General features: G+C 37.8%; 1 protein-coding gene across 3 annotated transcripts in view; it reads left to right on the top strand.

Annotated features, from left to right (window-relative positions):
• TENM2 (teneurin transmembrane protein 2) overlaps positions 1–21699 on the top strand; it is a 543159-nt gene that overhangs the window by 439808 nt on the left and 81652 nt on the right. For 2 of the 3 annotated variants that reach the window (XM_026061298.1, XM_026061299.1), the window contains 3 exons: positions 12397–12591; positions 18001–18201; positions 19741–19953. In XM_026061298.1, coding sequence (XP_025917083.1) covers positions 12397–12591; positions 18001–18201; positions 19741–19953 — 609 coding nt within the window. The remainder of the gene's footprint in view (positions 1–12396; positions 12592–18000; positions 18202–19740; positions 19954–21699) is intronic. The other variant, XM_026061300.1, reaches the window with a different exon arrangement.

Here is a 21699-nt window from a genome sequence, read left to right as displayed (position 1 = left end):
AAATGCTGTAGCTGAGGCCTTCAAAGTGGGACCAAGTTATATTGGCATAGTATTGTAAGGAAGTTTGTGTTGCTCATGTCCAAGCTTGAAAGCATATGAAAAAACAGGAAAATCTCATTAATTTTTTTTTCCCTTCATCAGCATTATAGTAATATTTTCATACTTACTAAAAGCTAGGTATGTTCATTTGTTCTTTCACAGTCGCTTCTGAAGCCCACTGTGTTATCAATTCTTTCTCTTTCTTCTCTTCTTATACATGTGCAGTAACAGCACATCTGTTTGCACAAATGTTTTCTATTTCAATGGGATTCCAGTAAGCAAAATCTGTAGAAGGGTCCCAATGCAGCAATGAGGTGGGTATCTTGTGCTTGGCATGCATGGAATGCATGTAGTATATGTATAATTTTGCAGCTTAGTTTCTGGCAAGACAAAAATCTTTCTTCCGGTTCTGTAAGACTACACTTGGAGGCTGAGACTCTCTCTGCTCTGTCTGTGCTCTGCTAGGCTGAATTGTGCTCATCATGATGTATGTTTTCTAATTTGTTTTTGACTTTAATTGCTTAGCTTATTTAATTGCATTGCAATCTACATTTTGTTTTCAGATCGTATCGTTTCTGTGGTCTTGTGCTGATACTAGTTTATTCCACTAAGGTCTAAGAGTTTGTCTTTGATTTGTCTTGGCATCATCTTGGAGTCCTTGTGATGGTGGTAAATGTCATTGAATCAACTGTGGTCAAGTAGTATTGTAAATAACATAATGGAAATACAGCTATTAAGCTAGATCCTTATACCTTTGTCATCTCTGAATAACAGAAATGGTTCTGAATCAGATCTTCAAAATTCAATATGTGTGATCTTTAGGTACATTCATATCTGTATTGTATCTAGATTTGAACCTGAAATTTAGATCTCTTCCTATATTTAGGCCCTATTTGGGTGAGATGAAATTCAGTTAGCTGTCATGCCTCTTCAGTTTCTCAAATGAAGTAATTTTTCTAATTTAAATGTAGCAAAATATTTAAGTATCTGCAGCTAACATGGAACTATCTAATTAATCATGTTATGATTAAATCTTTTTTGGTGTATTTAATAATACAAATAGCAGTAACTAAAATGAGACCAAAGCAGCCTGAGTTTTAAACACCCAGAAATTTCAAGTACCGTAATCTAACTTAACTTTGGCCAACCTATAGGTGCAGTCTGCACCTACTACACTGCCATTTAGCCATAGTAAAACATTACCACAGAAGTATGGATAGGACAAATCCTTTCACTGTAAATGTAAAATCTTCCCTAAAATATTTGAAGAAATGTTTCAGTTTTTCATTTCTTTTTCTATCTGCATATATTGACTTCTTGTTGTTAGTGATTCGTTGCTGTGAATTACAACACATATGTTTGGAAGGATAATTCTGGTATTTAGCAGTTGTCCTTGCTGCTGCTTTTTTGCAGCTTGAAGAATCATCTTTTTCATTCCTCATTGGCTCTTCCCACTGAGATAGCAACTGAAACCTCTGAGATAGTTTAGTTGTCCCCTCCTCCGCAGTTTTTTTCAGTGATGAAGTTATCAAGGCATACAAATGAAGATGAACATGCTTGTCTATGACAATAGTCTATTTCAACATCTGTTCATTTCCATCTGTTGTTAGAAAGTAAAATTTATTTCTCTGTACACTATTGTAATCTTATCAACCTCATTGCTCACATCTAAAGCAGGAATTTCACGGCTCTGCTTTTGTGTTACTAGTATCCACAGAAAAGGAGTTTTAGTTTGCAAATGTCTTCAGGACTTTTCTGCTTACCATCTCTATTATCCTCTAATCCCGTGTATCATGCAGAGAGCTGAAAAGAATTCTTCCTTCCTTCCTTCCTTCCTTCCTTCCTTCCTTCCTTCCTTCTTCCCTCCCTCTCCCCTTGTTTTTGAAAGCACAAAGCGTACAGCAAACCACTCAGCCACGTTCTCCTGTGGTAAACCAGAACCAATGCAGGGTAACTCCTGTTTCCTTGAATATGTTGAAGCATATGAAAAGAAATTGAACTGTGCTGCTCCCAATAGCTATAGAAAATAGGGAGGTTCTTAACTGGAAAGGCTGTAAACGAATTTACCATTATGAAAATTATCTTAGTCTACTGCATGGAGAACTGCAGTCTTCCCTTGAAGAGGTAGTGATAGTTGCAGAACTTCCACAGTAATGGAAGGGGAACAAACAGGTTGATGAAGTGTTTGCATCCAGAATGTTTTTACAAGAGAAAGCCCTTAGGACATTTGAACCCTGACTCAGCTAGCTGAGTTTACAAGTGTCTAGTTGATCTGAAATGTTGTCTTTTCTCTCTGTCTTGTTTTATTCCACTTGAAAATCTTTTATATGCTCATATGTGGCTTTTGCATTTTCAGAAAGAGCAGTGGTCTTTCTTTTCTTCCTCCTCAGGACTCCAGTATCTTCAGGGAACTAGGCTTAGCTCTTTGGTGATGGCTAGCTAGACTGACTAGCTCATCTTCATGCTAGTGGTAGAGAGTTTCTGTCCTCTCAATTGACCACTGAATGTAGCTGCCATTTACTTAATTTTATTTTTCAATTCTTACAGACTGCCAAGTTATTGTTATTAAAAATATTTTGAGGCTTTTTTCATAAAGCAAAATTCTGTTGTACCAAGTGACCAATCCCGAAGAGATAATTTTGTAATTTGCTGTAGTTCTGAAAATTACTTGTCAGCACAAGTCAACATCATCAGTGTTCTACTAGATAGTGTGTGGAAACATATTCATACTTGTCACATAGATTTTTGTAATAAATGTAAGCAAAACAGTCATGTAATGGATGATAATTTGTAGAATAGTACATGAGGGAAGAGCAAGTGTTCCCTTTTTGACGGTTAAGGTCATACCAAAAGTTATGAGAAAAAGTGCAACCTTTTTGATAAATTCTGACCAAAGCAAAAGTTTGCTGAGTGTTCAGAAGGATGTAAATATTCATTATCCAATTAACGCTGTTCAGTCACTTTTATAAAAATCCTGCCATTTTTTTTGTAGAATAGCTTAAGTACTTATCGATTGAGAACTTCTATAACTCTCAAAATGGAGGCATCCCCATATCTCTACAGGTATTTTAAATGAATTGAATTAATCATAGGCTTAAAAGTCTCTAGCGATCTTCGTTAACTTCCCTGGGTTTAATTAAAACATCTGTGCGCTTTTAATTTATCGATTCATCCAACTCATATGTCATGTTTTTAACACACCCCAGCATGCTCTGCATCATTTTTAACCCGATTTCCACTTAACTAAAGCAATTAAATTCACCCCGGATTAATTAAAGCATCCATACTTTAGTGCTTAAGTCAGCGTGTGCTGCTTTCCCCAAATGGTTTTTGAATGTCAGAGATTTGACACACCTGATGGGTTTTTTGTCCTTCTGGAAATTCTTCTGTGAATCTCTTTCTTGCTTACTAATGTGCAGTTTGACAGAGCTAGACAGGGGAACTTGGTAAGGCTCAGGTTTGGGCAACTGAAGTAAGGACTGCAGGGCATGATTACTGTAAAGGGCTGCGCATTTTATCTTAAGTCTCTTTGATGCCTGCAATATGGAGTAATTTTACCAATAAATCATTTGTGTGCTTGGATTCAAACTAAACAGTTTCATGTTTTGTAAAGTAACTAACAAAGCATATTGCCTGGTAGGAGCTAAGTTCAGATTTCTGTGAAGCATCTGTTAACAGATGACTAAAAATTCTAAAACTGTAATAGCATAAGGATCTGTACTATCTGTATGTTACAATCCAGTGTAGGTGCTAATGGTCAAGAAAAACTGTCAGTTATTCACAGTTGTTCATTCTTCTGATGCTGGTTGAATTTCCAAAAGCTGACCTCCAAGCAGCTTGTGCTTGGAAGAGCACAAACTCTTAGAGCAACCTAAAAGATGTTCTAGGTCATTGCTGCTGTTCTTACAACCATTTCGGTCCTAACAATCTCTAAAGAGCAGGCAGCCTGGTCAAACACCATTTTTCCTGACCAGGCAAATACGATGTTTGCTAGGCARAAAGAACAGATCAGGGAAACTGGGCCTGCAGTCATTCCATCCCCCCATTCCAGAATGATTTTCCTGGGGACAAGTTTGTTAGGTGTAGGACAGCTTCATAGCAGGCAAATGGCATAAAGATAGCACAAACTAGTAAAAGTGAACTGACGTAAACCATGAGGTGGTCTTAGAAGTTATTTCAGATTTTCATATCCATAAATGAACTCAAGTTAAAACTAAATGGCCTGCAGACAAATCCTGAAATGTACAGTCAACTGGTGTAAAACAGGTTTAAAAGAAAAATATGAAAGATGGCATTGTTAAACTATAGCATTGTATTTTTAGGCTACAAACCAGAATACTCATATCTCTGATGCCTCCTAATTTTTGGAAATAACCTTATGTGCAAACAACTGATCTAACAATGGATGTAATCATTTGCCATGTTTCAGTACTATTTTGGTTAAAATAATAATGATGTAAAATTTAGAGCCAATATTTTTAAATGAAGGTGTCAGAACTTAAGTTCTTAAATAAGTGGGCTTATGTTCTAAGATGCAACCATTTACAATTCCTCTGGTTTTAGTGGTTTTGTGGATTTGGGGCCCTTTTGAAATAAGATTGCTTATATCTAAATAAGTATAACTTCACTTTAGGAGGCTGACTTGGTTGTAGCTTTTGGAGTGAATCTAAAATTGTTCAAGGCTTTGGGATATGATTGTAGGACCCAATTCGAGCACCATTAAAATAAAACTTCACTTGCTTACATCTTAATCTAGTTTGCCCATGTGAGAGATTAGTATTTGCAGATGAAATCTACATGTGGGTCACTAAGATACAGACCAAAAAGAGCCAAATGCCAGTAGAATGTGCCCCTACTCATGTTTTTTAGGTCTTTTGATCAAGCTATTGTAGGTGATACTGCACTTGGATCTTTTTTGTATTTCTGCTTCAGTTTGGAGCTGAACTGGAATCCATTTTTGGTTTCAAATTAGTCTCTCATAAACAGTAATCCATCTTTCTTATGTACTTGCAAAATCATGCATAATGTGTTAGCAGCAGCAGCAGCTTAATCTCTGCTAAAAGGAAGTCCTAGTTTGAATTATTAGAGAGTCTGAATTAATTATCCCCTAAAGGAACTGCCCCCAGAAGGTCAACTTTGAGATCATTGGTAAGAAGTTCAAACTGCATTTGTCTTTGCTACAGTTCCCTGTGGTCGGTGAAAAAATGAAGAACTTCAATTCTATTATGCTAGTCTGTTATTTTATTTTTCATATAACTAGAAATTTGTGCAGCTATGTCCAAAGAGCATACCAGAACTGCCCCAGTTGTGGGGGTTTTCTGAGAGACGAGGATAGAATTTTTGTATGGTTGCATTAAAAATTTGAAAACCATTCTATCTCTGTTTCATGATACGTAAGGACTTTCTCTAAGCTTAGGGATGCTGAACTATCCTGAACTAATGATTATGAGGCAGAGATGTGTGGGCAAAACCAGATTCAAAAAACTTGGAAGTTCTTGGTGGGAAGACTCAGAATGTGTCCATAAATGAAACTAGAACCAAGTTTTTGTCTGACCTTTGTGCAAGCCTTTGTGCAAACACCAAGAAACGCTATATATGCTAATATTAGTGCATGCGCTCTGCTGCTGGGTCAGACTTGTGACAATAGACTAATTACACGTGCAAGCGTATGCTCACATGTACAGAAAGATCCTCATGCAGTTTTGTAAGTGCATATGCTGTCTGGCACATTTCTTTTAAACTGTGCAATCAGAGACTGCTGCTCGTTCTGTGGCCTTAAGTATATATCCCTGCTTTTGTAATTTGTATCTGAAAAAACACTCATTTTAAATGAACCTTAAATAAGGAACAGTCTTATGAGTTTGTCATAGTTCACTAAGTATAACAACACAAGTGCTTCAGAAACGTTTCAAAACAGGTCTGTAAAATAGCGATAAACATTTGTTCTTAGCAGAAGTTTCAGGACTGAAACTTACTTCTTCCTTCTTAACAGGAACATCTAGAGGTAAAATTGCAATCTTAATTTCTCTTAGGTCTGACAAAGTTCTGTACAGTTCAACAATAGTGTGTAGGCTTATCTAATAGAAGTGTAAATGGTGTCTCTTCGGAATGCTATTTCCTGAAAGTGTTTGTTAGTATACCGGTTATATTAAGGAAGTAAAGCTGTAGTGGGTCAGACCAAAAATCCATTTTGCCCAGGAACTCCAGCTCTGATGGGGCCATACAGCAGAGAGTTGAGAAAGAGTAAAAATTGTACCTTCCTTTGATGCTTCCTGGGTAAATTCTCCCCGTTCTAGAGATAAGTCGTGCTAGGACTTCCTACAGTAGATGTTGTGTCTTTGTGTATAGTAACCTTTGTAGATTTTCCTTCTATGGATTTGTCAAATTACATGTTGAATCAGGGAATGTTTTTCTGTTTTAACTCTTCAGGTAATCTTGTTAAAATTGGTTGACGGAACAGTTGCTGTTACTCAGGATGTAAGGGGCATTAGACTATATCCAAGTGCTATATTAATGCAGCCTCAAACTTGCACTTCAGTGCTTAGTCCTATATCTCCATATTGCTTACATTATGAATGTCAAGATCAACTTTTATGTTTATCGGCTTGCAGTAAGAAGAATTTGGCTGATATGCAACAAAAGGTTTTCCAGGCGTTATGGATACAATCACACTAGTCCTGAGTCAAGCAACTCCCCAATAAGCTTGATGCAATCACTTGTCCATCCAAACCAGTGACTTTTCCCTCCCCAACCTGACTTGAGCATCTCACCACAAAATTCTGTGCTACATATGTTATAAAGCATTAACTTGATATTGGGTGATTCCTGACAGCTTGTCTGGGCTCTGAATAAGCCTGTAGATGGCACAAAGGAAGCTAACCTTCTAATGCCCCGTTTGGAAATTTACATTTGGATGTAAAAATGGGCTGCTTGAAAAATAACAGCAGTATGAGAGCATTGCCAGGACAGGGAAGCAGTGCAGGTACAAGTTCAAAAACCCCTCAAGTCATATTTATGTGCTCAGAAACTCAGATAGCTTTCAAGAGAAGTATACTAATTTGTCCATTTTATGAGGAATTGAAAAAAAGTCTGCATTAGAGAACTGACAGCCTAGATCCTAGCGGTACAGGACTGTCTGCACCAGGGTAATGCTTACTCTACAGCAAGAGGAACCAAGCCAGAACTCTGCCTTCAAATCTTGTTTGGAGCTTCAAGTAGCAGGGRAAGGTCTTTCAACCAAGCAGCTGGGTAACTAAACCAAGTTCTGCAACAGCCTCCACAAGTCTGACTCCTCGAAAGTCCTTTAGTGGTTTCTTGCCATGCTTTAGAAGAACAGCTCTGGTGAGTATGTATGTGTGAATACCATAAGGGTGGGGGAAAGTAGTGGATATGCAGACTTACAACTGGAATACCTGTGTGCTAAGAGTCACTGGACAGATGGTGGCTTTTGATGACAGATCATTTGGACATTATCCTTCACTGTCTCCCCTCTTAGTTCATGTGTAATAGGCATGTCAAATGACCCATCTACAGGGAAATATTAACAATACTCCAAAACACCTATCCAAAGATAACTTTTAGAGTGAGATTCTGGCATGTCTGGCTGGTCTTTCCTGCTCAGTTCATGCTGTTAAATGTGTGTAGCCCACAGAACTCAAGGGTCTGACATATCCATTTTCCATAATTTGACCAGACTTAGCTGTTTAGAGACCTGTGTTAAAAATTCAGTAGGTTTTTGTTGGAATGCTGGTAAAGGGCAGAATCATTTCACCAAGACCACATTCAGGGATGATACTTGTTGTGCTTATTTAAACTTACTCAGGAGATGTGCTTTTGTGCTTCTCTTAATTTACCTGAGCGTTGCCTTACTAATTCCATAACTACTCCCCAAGACCTCTGTCCACTTCTCAACAGTGATATCTATGATTTGGGATTGTCTCTATGCAACATGTRTCTGTCAACAGAAATGAGATAGAACTTGATCGTTTTATTACATAAACCTTCCTTCCTTCATTCTCCTTCAACATACTGTGAACAGGCAGGTCTGTGCTGGAATACAGGCCTTCCACTGGGTATGGGGGAGAGAAGTAATCATAGAAAACAAGAACTCCAGATGACTCTTGAGTTGTTTGCGCATTGATTGAGGCAATCTGGATCAAAATTAGAGTGGACTGTTTTGAATCTCACTCTGCAGCACTATGACCTAAAATAAGTCTAGCAAACCTCTTTTGAGGTAGAATGCCTGCTTCTGTTTTCCAGAGAAAGGCAGCCTGATTCTCTCTCCATTCCTCACTCAGATCATCTTAGAAACCCACAGCAGGAACAACAATGAAAAGCTATTTGTTAGAGCAGTGAGAAACCAGGTTCTTACCACCTGTCCTTGCTTGCATTCTTGCTTATTGTTTCCCCTGCAATCTTGGTGACATGGTGGTCTTGGAAATACCAACCTCTGACCACAGACCTCTGCCACTTTTCTCATTCTTAAAGTGATATTCCTGATATATGTGTTGTAGAATAGCCCTGGCACAAGGCTGTAGATAAAACTTTGTGGCTTCAGGTTGCAAGTGTCTTAATCTGAACTGTGTTCTTTCTCATACCCTGAGAAGAAATGACAGATTTTTTCCTATGTCCACAGTCAGTTCTTGTGTCACTAACATTTTGGCCATGCATATTCCCRCTGCAGTTGAAGACAGGTCACTTTAACTTGCACACAAGTTTCTCAAGGTCTGAGCAGATTTTTGGACTGTAGCAAGACCTCTGATGTGGTAGAAGCACAAAGAGAGGAATTCAAAGCTGTGACACTGCTTTCAGCTTCATTTAAGTTCCTGAAGCACCAGACCAGGGCAAGGGAATACTACCATAGCTACTGTGGGAGCTCTTAGCCCTAGACCCAGCAGCACCTGCTAATCTTTCTTCTGCTGTGTCAGCCATCCAGTCTCTGATGTCCAGAAGTTGACCCTGCAAATTCAGATCAAGGGATGGAGTTAAAAATAACCTCCCCATTAAAATGTTCCAAACAGCAGATGTAATCTCTTTAACTGGCACACCTTTGCCCATTGCTTAGTTATACTTAGGTTCAAAGCAAGAGAAGAAGCGATCTTATGGCAGGTGGCTGGCACGGGATTATCTAATTGCATCTAGAGTGGTCCCATCTAAGCTGTTTACTTTTTTTAATACTGGACTTATTTCTGTTTAGTCACTCTTGCTGTGGACTGCGCTGTTCAAAGAGAATTATTGCCTTTACTTGAGTCTTAAGACTCCAGAGGAAAGGTTTTCAGAAGAGACAGCCTGAGCACTTTGGGTTTGTTCAGCTGCTAATGACTCCTGTAGCTGAATGCATTTTTCTGTGTACCTTTGTTCTGTTACAGGAGAGCTCCTAAAGGGCCAGGGGGGCCCTTTCTGGTGATGAGTACCATGCTGACCAGTAAAAAAAAAACAAAAAAGCTACCCATGTCCCCCCTCCTCCCTTCTGGTTATAGGTTTCTTATGGGCTTGTATCCAGCTGCTAGGTCAACCCTAACTTTTTGTCTTTATACCTACTCAAATAAACGCATTTTGTCTGAAGAAGCTGTTTGCTCTCTTCTGGTTCATTTAGCATTCCTGGAACCTTTTCTTTCCATGCCTGGCAGCTTTATCCCAGCATGGTAAATGCCATGTGGAGGCTGATGTGCAAAAGCAAGCTATATGCTGGTATGTGAATGTCTTCTACTGTCCTGGTGCAGTTGGAGGAGCCACCTTGAGCAACCATTCTGGTAATGTTGAGTCTCTGCAATGTGTCAGAAGCAGGGAGAAAATGTGTGTCTAAAAGCATTGCATCCTTCCGAGGTGGACTTGAACAATGGGGCTGCAAGCTTAACTACCATGTACAGGAGCTGAGAGGTGCCTAGTTCCGGAGACAGATGTTTAGGTGTTAAGATGAGGCCTGGAAAAAGGAACAGTGTCTCTGCAGCATGTCAGGGTGTTGAAGGTGGAATCCAAAAATTTGGCACTCATCATGATAGTCTCAGGGCTTCAGAACAAGCTGTCTTCTGATCATTCACATCCAGATCTGCTACGCCATGGTGTGTAAAGAGGGGAGGACTGACGTGTCAACAACAGCCCAACTGAGAATTTTAAATTAGCCTGCAGTGAAATGGAGAGTTATGGACAAAGGAATTGTTTGTCTCTCCAGGTCTTTATCCTTGAGAAGTGAAAGTGGTCCTAGTTTGATCCCCTTCTTTATGGCTCGCCTAAATGACTTGCCATAGTTAGCAGTTGGTGTACCAGGGCTGTGAAAAGCAGTGCATGCTGAGGAACTGAGACAGGCAGACTCCATGGTGTGGTGCACGCAGACAGAGGGAACAGTTAGTCATGAGGCATCCAAGCTGCTCTTAGTTCAGCGTGTTGTATATCATAGAGGGGTGTTCCACAATGACCTGCAAAAAAGTGTAGAATAGGCTGAGTGTGGAATGGACATACTGGATGTTTGTCTGCCTTGTAATTCAAGCCAGCTGGTTCAGTAAGCTTAATTCTGAAATCAACTGCAAGTACCAGAAGTAGTAGGAGTTTAGCATAAACTTGTTCATAGAACTCAGTAAAGCACTTGTGAGTATATGTCGCATCTGAAATTGAGAAGTTGCTGCTGGAAATTATGTTTTATGCAAATTTGGAATTAGGAAGAAAAAGATTAAATAAGAGTAGAAGGACTAATAGTAAGAGAGAACACCAGGAAAGAAACAACTGTTGCTGCCAAAGGGTTGACAATACAGGCTTAAGAGAGAGAAGAGTTAGCAGGGAAAAAAAAAAAAGAACCACAATATACTGATTTTGCTATTATTCTGTCGTACAAAGACATAAGATAACAAGGATTRTGTAAATGACATATGGCCCATCAATTTTTGGTCTGAATTGAAATAATTCTCAGCACCCCAAATTTTAGCTAGTATTTCAGGTTACAAATCTGAATATATATTTTTTCTGATCAAATTTTTCCATTTCAAATAAGAAAATTCTTGAAAAATCAGTCCCAAAATGTGTTTTTGCAGCAGATCAGTGGGACAGCTAAGATAAATAAGGGCTGCAGGAGTGAATCTCAAGAGTACAGTGAAGAAGTTGTGCAATTGGACAATTACACATTTCTTTTTAGTAAATCAATTACTTGGGTTCTTCTTGATCATTCAGGTTAAAGGGATAATAAAAGCAAGAGGACAGTAGGACCTTTTCATGATTAATAGTAGCTTTTGAGTATATTTTTGGCTCTGTAAAACTAGCCATTAGTTTCTAATTACTTTGAAGGGTGAAAAGACAGGGAGATACTTCTTTGTCTTTATCGAACTGCATCAGAGAGAAGAGCGTGGCTCTTCTCAAAGATTCACTTCATTACTCCCATTTTCTGTTACTCCTTTGTTTTTGTTTTTTTTGTTTCTCTGGCTGGTGACCACACATACGCTCTTTGGCAGGCATGTAAGTTCACAGATTGCTGTGGTCCTATGGAAGACTTGGCAATATGCCTTAGTGTGATGTTTGTGTAACTGGCTTTAATAAACCACTTGTTTCTTTCCATCACTGTATGTATGTACAACATCTGATTTCTGGCATCCAAGACCTGCTGACTATCTTTATTAGTCGTAGGCTTCACTGCATTTGCATCCATTAATTCTGAATATTTGCTCAAACACATCATATCCCATTACAGTAGAAGAAGGAGGGGTAAGAGTTAGTGGTGCTTTCTTGCCATTATACAGTGGGTAAAAGCATTCACTGTAAGGAAACTGAGGTTTGGGAAACTAAGATTAAGCAGTGAAGCTAAGGAAACTAAGATTCAGCAGGGATACTGGTGGCACACTGGTGGTACATTTGTTGTAGATGAAAGCTTGTGTTATCCCTGTGTTCAAGATCTGTATACTCAGGAAACAAGCTAAAAGGACTAAAAAAAAAAAAAAGTGGGCACAGCATTAAAAGATGTTATGGGAGAAGAAAGATGTTGTATAATGATATGTTCCAGGGACTGAATGTTTTTGTTCCACTATCCGTGCAAATTAGATGTTACCTAGTGGAACAAACCAGAGTGATGTCAGAATCAAGTCCATTCACGTTGCCCAGACATCTGCATACTTCTGAATATTAYGTCATCAGCAGCTATATGGAATAGTGGCTGTATTCTCAGAATGCCCAAAATATGTGTGCTTTATCAAATAGTAATTAAATGATTTATTTGGGAAATCAAGAGCTGAACTAGTACATGTTATCTTAGATTTTTTCCAATAAATTAAAGTATTTAAATATATGTGTAAGTAGTTGGTAGTAGATTTTGAGAGCACTTTTATGTGAGTACATATATGACCCTGTATGCTGTTTTTCTTTCATTCAATTTTCCAGCTGCCTGCCCAGTACTGTGCAGTGGCAACGGCCAATACTCTAAAGGAACCTGCTTGTGCTACAGTGGCTGGAAAGGACCAGAATGCGATGTACCTGTCAGCCAGTGTATCGATCCCTCATGYGGAGGTCATGGTTCCTGCATCGAAGGGAACTGCGTCTGTTCTGTTGGCTACAAAGGAGAAAACTGTGAAGAAGGTAGTACTACAGTGCTTTTTCTTTTTTATGTTGGGAGCTTGTTTTCTAGGTTTTGGAACTATTCAGTGGGTAGAAAAAAGTAAAGAATGAAATTAAATTACAAATGTAAAACTGCTGTAGCAGATTGTGATAAAAGGGGTGTAAAAATGTTGTCCACTGCAATTTTACTGATCTATAAAAGTTTAAACTAAATTTCTGATCTTCCATATACATTGTTTTGCAGTAGCAAGAATGTCTGCCACAAGTATATCGGAATAATTCTTTTGCCAAAGAGTGAAGATAATCTTTTATGGATTATATTTATTGAACAATTTAGAAGTGAAATGAAGAAAAATGAGTAGTGTTAGAGAAAATTGTATAACTGCAACTCCACACAAAGCAAACTTATCAGTCACTATTAAGACAGAAGCTGATGAGACAGATTTGAAAGACTTAGATATCCATGTTACTTACAGACTTCCTGTAGGGCAAATTACTCCCCTTAGRTGCAATCATGTGGGATCAGAGAAAGGTAGATGGCACACACAAATGACAACTGTCTTTTAAATGGAAAAAAAACCTTCAGGTTGAAAGTGTCCAATTCTTTGTGTATGCAAAAACAAGCAGATTTAACAAAAGAACCCATGCAAAATTTGGTCATAGATTGAGCTCAATATTGGTTTTATTCACAATGTTTTCTGTTAGAATGCACAACAACGTAAATTGTATTGCTTTTCTTTTTAAAATGTATTTGTATGGTTTTAAAAGGGGATTTAACTCTCTGGAGGATTGCTAGATTGACAGTTCTGCATGCCTTGGCACATCCTCAGAGCAATTATAGTTCAAACCACTTTATGATGACGTTCCAGCATTTATTAATCCTCCAAAGGGAGGAGCAACTTGGGTACTAAGGTGATAGGACTGGAGCTGCATGGTTTTAGGAGTAAAGAGTCCTTAAGGAGTGTTCTGAATGTGAGGCAGAGCTGTCCACCAGGTGTATATCCATCTATCTTGCTGTGCAGAAAACAGCTGTTTCTCCCATCAAAAGAAAGAGCAGAAAAGAGCAGGGATTTACTGTTTGGGCATGGAGTCATCCCCTTTAAGACTCGATCTTGCATTAGTGAACTTCTTTTGCTAAAAGCAAAAATAGCTCAGGTCCTCACTAGTGAGACTGCCAACGCTAGACTAACTGCAGCCATCTGTTCAGCTCACTCCTGTCATCTCCTTCCAGGAATGCTTCACAACTCTTGGGTCATTAAAGCTCTAATCCAAAACTTATTGCAATCATTAGAGTTTTTCTTTTGTTTTTCATGGGCTACAGTTTAAGCTGTATCAGGTAAATTCTATAATGTCCTTCTCAGTTCTTAGAACTGAGGGTTCTCAGTTCACCTTGAGTATATGTTATAGGAAATACTCAAGATTTACCTGAAATGCCCTGCTATATCTATCATTCTCATGGAAGTCAAAGATGGAAAAGACTGTCTTTAGGGCGCTCATCCAGTCTGTTCCCCAGGAATGCAGAAGTTTGCTCAGACTAGTTAAGTTATATAAATTCCATTTTGTTTTTTGTTATGATATAAATGTTAGTATTACTAGAGAGAATTTGATAATTGGCTTGCTTTCATTTAATTCTGTTAATTTTACCTGGTAAGCAGTTCCTTCCCTTCCTGCATTATAATTTCCAAATACTTGCATGGAATTCTCTCTCCCTAACTTTCAGTTGTCTAGAATGCATGCATTGTATCTGGGCTAAGCATCATGACTCCCCTTACGCTCCTGTAAGAGAAATAGGCTCTTGTAGTGCTTAATTCAGCTCATCCTAAGGTGAATATTCAAAGTGGGTGAAACAAATACACCGCTAACTCCAGATAAGTTTATAGAACAAGCTAGCACATATCTGTCTTTGTGCCGAGGCGTTAATGTTAACACCACTCAAAGCTGGAAAYGCTACAAAACATTGTCAGTCAACAACAGAGGAGGAGGAGGGGGATGTGAATTAATATGTGAGGGGAAAGGGTATAGATTATTTAATCACCAGTCCTTGAAAGGATAAGGTTTTTAAAAGATAAATGGATTACAGAGGCAGGCAGTATTAACTGCAGACTTGGAAGAGGCCAATAACATGACAGGAAAGGTTAGCATAACCTTTGGCATACAACATTTGGCCATAAATAAATAAATAAATAAATAGCAACTATGACCTTTCTACTCAAAAATTCCATTCCTTCTGTAAATATTTTTCATATTAATTCAAGAGCTACGGAAAAAGAAAGGGTGTAATACAAATTGGTGTCTCTTTGGTTGCAAGTACTCATCTAATCTTATTTAAACTTTATAAGTGAATTAATGGTTGAATGATACAAATAAATATATCTGTATTTATATTAAAGTATGAAATCTCCTCTATTGATTTTAGCTTCCAAAAAGAATGGCTAAGGTTGATTCATGCGCCATTTTTCAACTAGGGTTTTGAATCAGAATGAGTGGATCAGCATTTTTTTTTCTTCCAGTTAGCTTTTTATTTCTGATATTCAATACGGTCATATTGTTCGAACAATTTACCTGAAATGAAAGTAGCACCAAAATCGATATTTGTGATGCACAATTTTTGCAGCATAAACACTGCTGCTCTATTAACAGACTTGCACACAGAACGAAGGGGCGCGTTTGCCAGGCTTCAGGCCGCTGCTCTGGGGGGAGACAAGTGAAATTGACAAATTAGGTTAAGTTAACAGTGTTTTCCTTGTCAGTTTCATGGTCGAGTCATTTTTCAATGACATTTAACTTCGTAAGTGTAATTCATGGCTCTTTGGGGGTTTATAGTACATATTGTTCAGAAAACTCCTTGACCTCCTTTTTTGTCCTTAGGGATATAAATTGCTTTCAGTACCCTTTTTGTCAAATCTACAGAGGGCCCAATACTAAATGAGTTCTAATGATCTGAGCTGCCAAGGGGCTATGAGTTCTAAGTCTAACATACTTACTTGCTAAGGCACGTTGTCCTTTGTTTAAACACCACAGAAGCTCCATTTATAAATCCTTATTAAATACCATTGTAAACCCTTCTAAAGACTTGGGGCCAGAACCTTTGCAGCATAAGTCAGTGTAGTTCTACTGCAGGTAATGAAGTTATGCTAATTTTAGCAGCTGAGGATCTGGCCCAAGATGATAACCCTAAGAGCATGTATTAAAATGGAACAAGATTTGAGTTCAAAGTACGAACACTCTTCAATTTGAAGTTTGAAAGCTATTACTTAACCATATGGTAAGAACAGAATAGCTGTAAAGTATATTTTTCTAGAACAACAGACAAAAGGGGTTAGTTTGAGTTATTTTATAAAATGGGAGAATATGGGCTTGGAGGAGTTGAAAGGCTTATTCCGTGGTAATAAATCTCAGCTGCATGAATCCTGTAATTCCGGGTAGAGGAAAGATAGTTAATTTCTGTGGAAAAGGGATGCTTTTGCTTTTATTGGTACTTCCATTTTATAAGGAAGGTGATACGTTTCTAAAATGTACAGTACATCAAGACTCATCAGTATTTCCTAAAGTTAGCTGTCCTGCAATATACAACACAAAGTAACATACATATTACCTGTTTAAATTTTCCATTAAAATATCAGCATCTAAAAAATAGAGTAGGCAGAATTTAGGGGAAAAAAATAACCTTCATCGTAAAAGTAAATAGATCTAAATCTTTCTTTGTGTTCTTTAAAATTTTTAAGTTCGTGGCGACTGTTTATTTCTTTATTGAATCAGATTGTTTTATCACACATCTCTGTCTACCAGATTAAATAGAAATAGCACAGAAGACATATTCTAAACTTTGGACAGTTTCTAATCTTGTTAAGCACCAGTATGGGACAAGAGTTCTAGATAATTTTAGAATAATTTATAAATTTATCAAATCCTATCTGAGCTGAACCACAAAACAATCTTGGTTTCCCTATAAATACTAAATTACATTATCATATTTTCAAGCCCAATTAACTGAACAGTAAATCATTTGAAAAAAAATACATAGTCAGTGCCATCATTACAATCAAAATCTTGTAAGAAATTTTATAGTAATTTATTCCTGTGCTACTGTAATCTGAATTAAAATCGAAACTATCTTGATAGCTCCTGTTATTGCATCTCTAAATGTGCTTGCTTCAACCCTCTGAGTTGTATCTAATCTATACACTTACTTTAAATGTTCTGTAACTTCATAAAATAGTTTGACAAGACTTTATGTTTATAGAAAAGTTGAGATTTGAAAGATCAAGTATTGTTCACATAAGGTAGAGCGAAAATGTCTCTGCCTTAATTTAGAAGGATCGATTTGGAAAAGATGAGAGATAAATCACTTTCATTATAAACTCAGATCTTGCTAGAGTCACAAGAGTGAATGCCAATCATTCTTAGTTCTTCAGTTGTGAGCTAATATATACTAGTCATGAGATGAATTCATTTTATTTAGGACTTGAGTTTGACCTTGGCCCTCAATTCCACAGCAAGAGGCAGTTTGTAAAGCCTCTATGTTGATATTTGCAGTAGAGCATAGTACACTTACACAAATTCATGATAWAAGATAAAAATCTTGAAGACCATAAAGTTGCTGATAGAGTTTATTTGAAAGACAGCTTGTAACATTCCTTTATCAGGATCAAAATGGCAACTGAACTCTCACGGATGTTTTTCCATCATAATTATTTTCACTTTCTTTCTCTGTTCTTTTTTCTGGATTGAAAAAAGATGAAATCTATATTTATGTCTATTTTTTTAATTTCTTAAAATGGAATTGTCTGCTAGTTAGAACATGGTACCTAGGTCTCTCAGTTTCCCTGCTCAACTAATAATGGACTATGAATAAAATGTTCAGAAGTGCCTGAATAATTTAGGAGTCTAAATGAAGCTGAAAGCCACTGATATTTTGATTTCTAGGTACTTAAAGTGAATATAATAATACTTAATATTTTCAGAGTACTCGGCATTTTAATGGTAATAATAGCAGTATTGACAAAGATATTGCAAAGAAAAATATTCTAAAAATGTGCAATTACTTCAGGGKTTTTTTTTGTATTTTACTATTAACTACAGTTTTTGAGTCATTAGAACTTCAATGTATTTCAGAAGAAATGTCTGCAAATTAAGGCTTAGGTGTGGTATATTTAATTTTTATTCTTAAGCCCTTGTACTTCCTCATTACAGAATTCCTGCAGTAAGATTTCATTTTTCTGTCACACTCTGTTTTATTTCGAACTAATGCAAAACATAACTCTCCCATTCTCAGAGCAAATGTTTATGAGACTTGAAGAAAAACCACATCAATTTGCCTTATTTCATCCCAGTCAAATAAACGTTGCAGAACACATGTCTACATGTTTTCCAAACATCATATTGTGTGACCTGACCTTTCTATGCATTGTTTTTGTTTTTTTCATTTAGTTGATTGCTTAGATCCAACGTGCTCCAACCACGGTGTTTGTGTGAATGGAGAATGTCTCTGCAGCCCAGGCTGGGGTGGAATCAATTGTGAGCTTCCCAGAGCCCAGTGCCCGGACCAGTGTAGCGGGCACGGTACATACCTCTCGGACACGGGTCTTTGCAGCTGCGATCCCAACTGGATGGGTCCTGACTGCTCTGTTGGTAAGAAAARTATTTCTTCCTGATTTTGCAGTTATATTCCTGTTTTGTTAAAATGTTAGCATCAGTGGCAAATTTGAAATGCAGATAATTTAAAAAATTTTCTTTGCAACATCTGAAGATGATTGGTCCTGTTTTGCCCTATGGTGGGAAGAAGTGTTTATGCGTGTGCATATGTATTAGATACTAAATTTTGTAATGTTCTTAATTTGGGACTGACAGGTAGGGGGGATGTAAGTTAGGAGTCTGTATTTTATTCTGATACTGACACTCTTGWCTGCAAAAGTTACTTAACTGCTTCATATCTGTTTCCCAACTTTAAATGAAAACTTCCATAGTAATAATCTATAAATACGTTTACAACATTTGAGGAATGGAAAACAGTACAATTAAGTAAGTATATTTTTTGGTTTTGCTTTATTGCACAGTAAAAATGCTATTCATTTGAGAAAAACTTCACAAAACAGAAAAATAGCTTTTCACAAATAGGGTATTTTTCCCTCTTCAGTTGTTCATAGGAATTCAAACAATTACTTTTAGGGCAAGAGACATACTGAAAAGCGGACACAGAAATATAAGCTATGAAGTTCATCCTCTCCAATGCTACAGTTGAGTGAATGTTCATAAAACTTGATTATCGTAACAGAAAGAGCTAAGGCAAAAAACAGTTTGGACAAGACAACAAAGATTCTATCTGGGGAGAAAATTACATTTTTGCATTTATATTGTAAGTTGAATCTTGAGATGGAACTAGCATGGAGTTCCATGGGTGGAGGCATGTAAAAATGATACTTACAGTTTTCACACTTACTCATTATTTCTTAAGATTATTCCGTGGACTCAGAATGCCCCACCAGTCAAATGAATATGGAGATGTGTTCTTTCTGCTTCATGCATCAGCAACAGCTGGAGAAATTAATGAGTGAGAGTTAAACTTTCAATTTCGTTGCTGATGCATGAGGCAAAAGACCCGTCTGTTTGCTTTTCTACAACTTCAGCTGGCAGAGAGCAGTAAAAGCATTTCAGACACTGGATAACTGATTGTAGTAGCAGTAGGTTTCCAAAAGCTCTCACCTGCAGGTGGCTTTTCCAGTCACTCCCAGATTACAAGTGACCCCGAATTATCACCATTCGCTGCTGAATGAGTTTTGGGTGAGTTTCAGCATCGTTCTTACCAAACAAATGCCCATATCAAAATCACCACGGGTTCAGGTTTGAGTAAAGCAGAACTAAAGGCTCCCCCTCTGCAGTGCTGACAGATGTTGAGCATGCTACTTGCGCATTTTTTGTATCTGGATAGAGGACACTGCTCTACAGCTGGCTGTCCAGCATAAGTGAACAGATTTTTAATGACTGTTTTGTTTCTTAACAAAAAGTTAAATGCTGGTTTTGACCAGAATTTGAGCATGCCAGTTTTTGACAGCATATAGTTTTCAGTAAAAGAGTGCCCGTTCTACTCTATTTTTCACTTTTTGACAGGTTGCTACTTCTTCCCCATTGCCACTGCCTACGCTAGCTGTAATTCTTACTCTTTTTTCCTAGAAGTGTGTTCTGTAGACTGTGGCACTCATGGGGTGTGCATTGGCGGAGCATGTCGCTGCGAAGAAGGCTGGACAGGAGTGGCATGTGACCAGCGTGTGTGCCATCCCCGCTGCATGGAGCACGGAACTTGTAAAGATGGGAAATGTGAATGCAGAGAGGGCTGGAATGGGGAGCACTGCACCATTGGTAGGCAAACGACAGGCACCGAAACAGGCACATATTGCTTTCTTTTCATAAATCGTAGAAACATAGTTACTGTTGTGTATTGTAATAGGCTGTTCCTTTAAGGACCCTAGTGCTTTCAAACATTGTCTCTGGCTCTCAAAATATGTAGGGTGGAATGCAGAGGAACTCTGGGAGTCATTTAAACTCAGTAACAAACTGATTTGAGGAAAAAAAATCCACAGCAAATGAACATTAGTAAGTAAAGATGTAACAAATGGTCCATCGAGGTAGCAGCTGAGCCAAGCTTGTCAAACTTAACTAAACATTCCTTTGTGTGAATGGCATCTTTTTTAATTTCCTGGTCTGATGCATCAGTGCTTTGCTGCTATTATATATCACATCCGAAACACATCACCACCATCACCACACGGAGCAGGGGTCAAGTTACGGAGAAATAAGTGTTCCTGTTGTTACGGAAATAGCTCCCTAGCATTTCCCTGTGTTGTGCTGTGACAGTGGGCATGGTGTTTGCATATAGACAATCACAGCATGGGGGGGCCTTGTCAGTACTGCAGCATGCTGCTGTACCCTTCCCTAATAGCGTGCTGCTCAGTACAGCCCTGGCCTCATGCAGAGTGCCGTGACTAACACGATTGCATCTCAGCTGTGATGTGTCAGCCTGGGAAGTTCAAAAAGGTTATACTTGCACAAAGTAATGATCTTCCATCCTCTCAATTACAGTGCTTGAAAATTTATTTTGAAGAGGAATTAATTGTTCCTAAATGAAGTTCTTTATTTTGTCTCTACAACAAGTCAGGTAGTGTATTTGGACTATCTTGTAAAGTTACAGAAAACAAAGGAAAAAAAATGTTATTTAACATTTTTTAATCTCAGTGGGAATTTCTGTGCTTTAATCTAAGTGGGAATTTCTAGGCAGGCGTATCTCTTCTGAGAAGTCTGAGGAAAATCATCTGGAGCAAGGATATTCAATTGCAAAGTGAAACAATATGAGTTTCAGGCAAGTGTATGTTTCTCTGAAGAATTTTGGAGGGCTGTGAGGTATACCTTAAAAGAAACCCACCGAGTCTGAACCCTAGATCATATTGTTTTAATTATCCTGAGGTGGTAAATTTAACAAAGAAAAGGCRGTAGGTGAATTGAGATTTTCATGGCAATCAGGGACCCTAATGGGACAGTCCTATTACGAGTGAATTGTTATTTCTTTAATTAAAAGTATGGTGAGATTTTTGCATCCCTCAAGCTGTTTTTCATTCCCCTCTGATTTCTCCTTGGATATACAAACCTTTTCAGATACACGTATGAGTTGGAAACTAAAAGCATACCCTTACTAAAAAACAAAAAAGATACATATTTTTAGGGCCTGTCCTTTGATGTTGTGGTGCTGCATGCTTCCAACACAGTGTGCTAATATGATTTAAATCGAAGCTTTTGTGATGGAACACTTTGTCACCAGTGTAGATGCAGAGTGTTTTTTCACGATGGCTTTCTGACTTCCATCGTATCGACATATCTCTGCTAGATTAATCCAGGCATTTTGTTTTAATATTAAGTACTTCCCATCTTTACAAAATGCCTAGTATATAAATAAACTTTTTGCATTAAATTGTGCAGTAATTGCTTATTTTAAAAGTTGCTGCTTTGCACAAAATTTGTTTTGCTTTATAATCTTTTAGAAATATGCCTATGTTTAGAGAAAATCAGTATATTTAAAGTCTTCATTACTGTGCACACAAAAAGATGCCTTGTACTGATTCTTTAAGTGAATTCTGAAAA

Source organism: Apteryx rowi, unplaced genomic scaffold, assembly GCF_003343035.1.
Source record: "Apteryx rowi isolate R43461 unplaced genomic scaffold, aptRow1 scaffold_18, whole genome shotgun sequence".
Lineage (NCBI taxonomy): Eukaryota > Metazoa > Chordata > Aves > Apterygiformes > Apterygidae > Apteryx > Apteryx rowi.
This window is presented reverse-complemented; position numbering and strand designations above follow the sequence as displayed.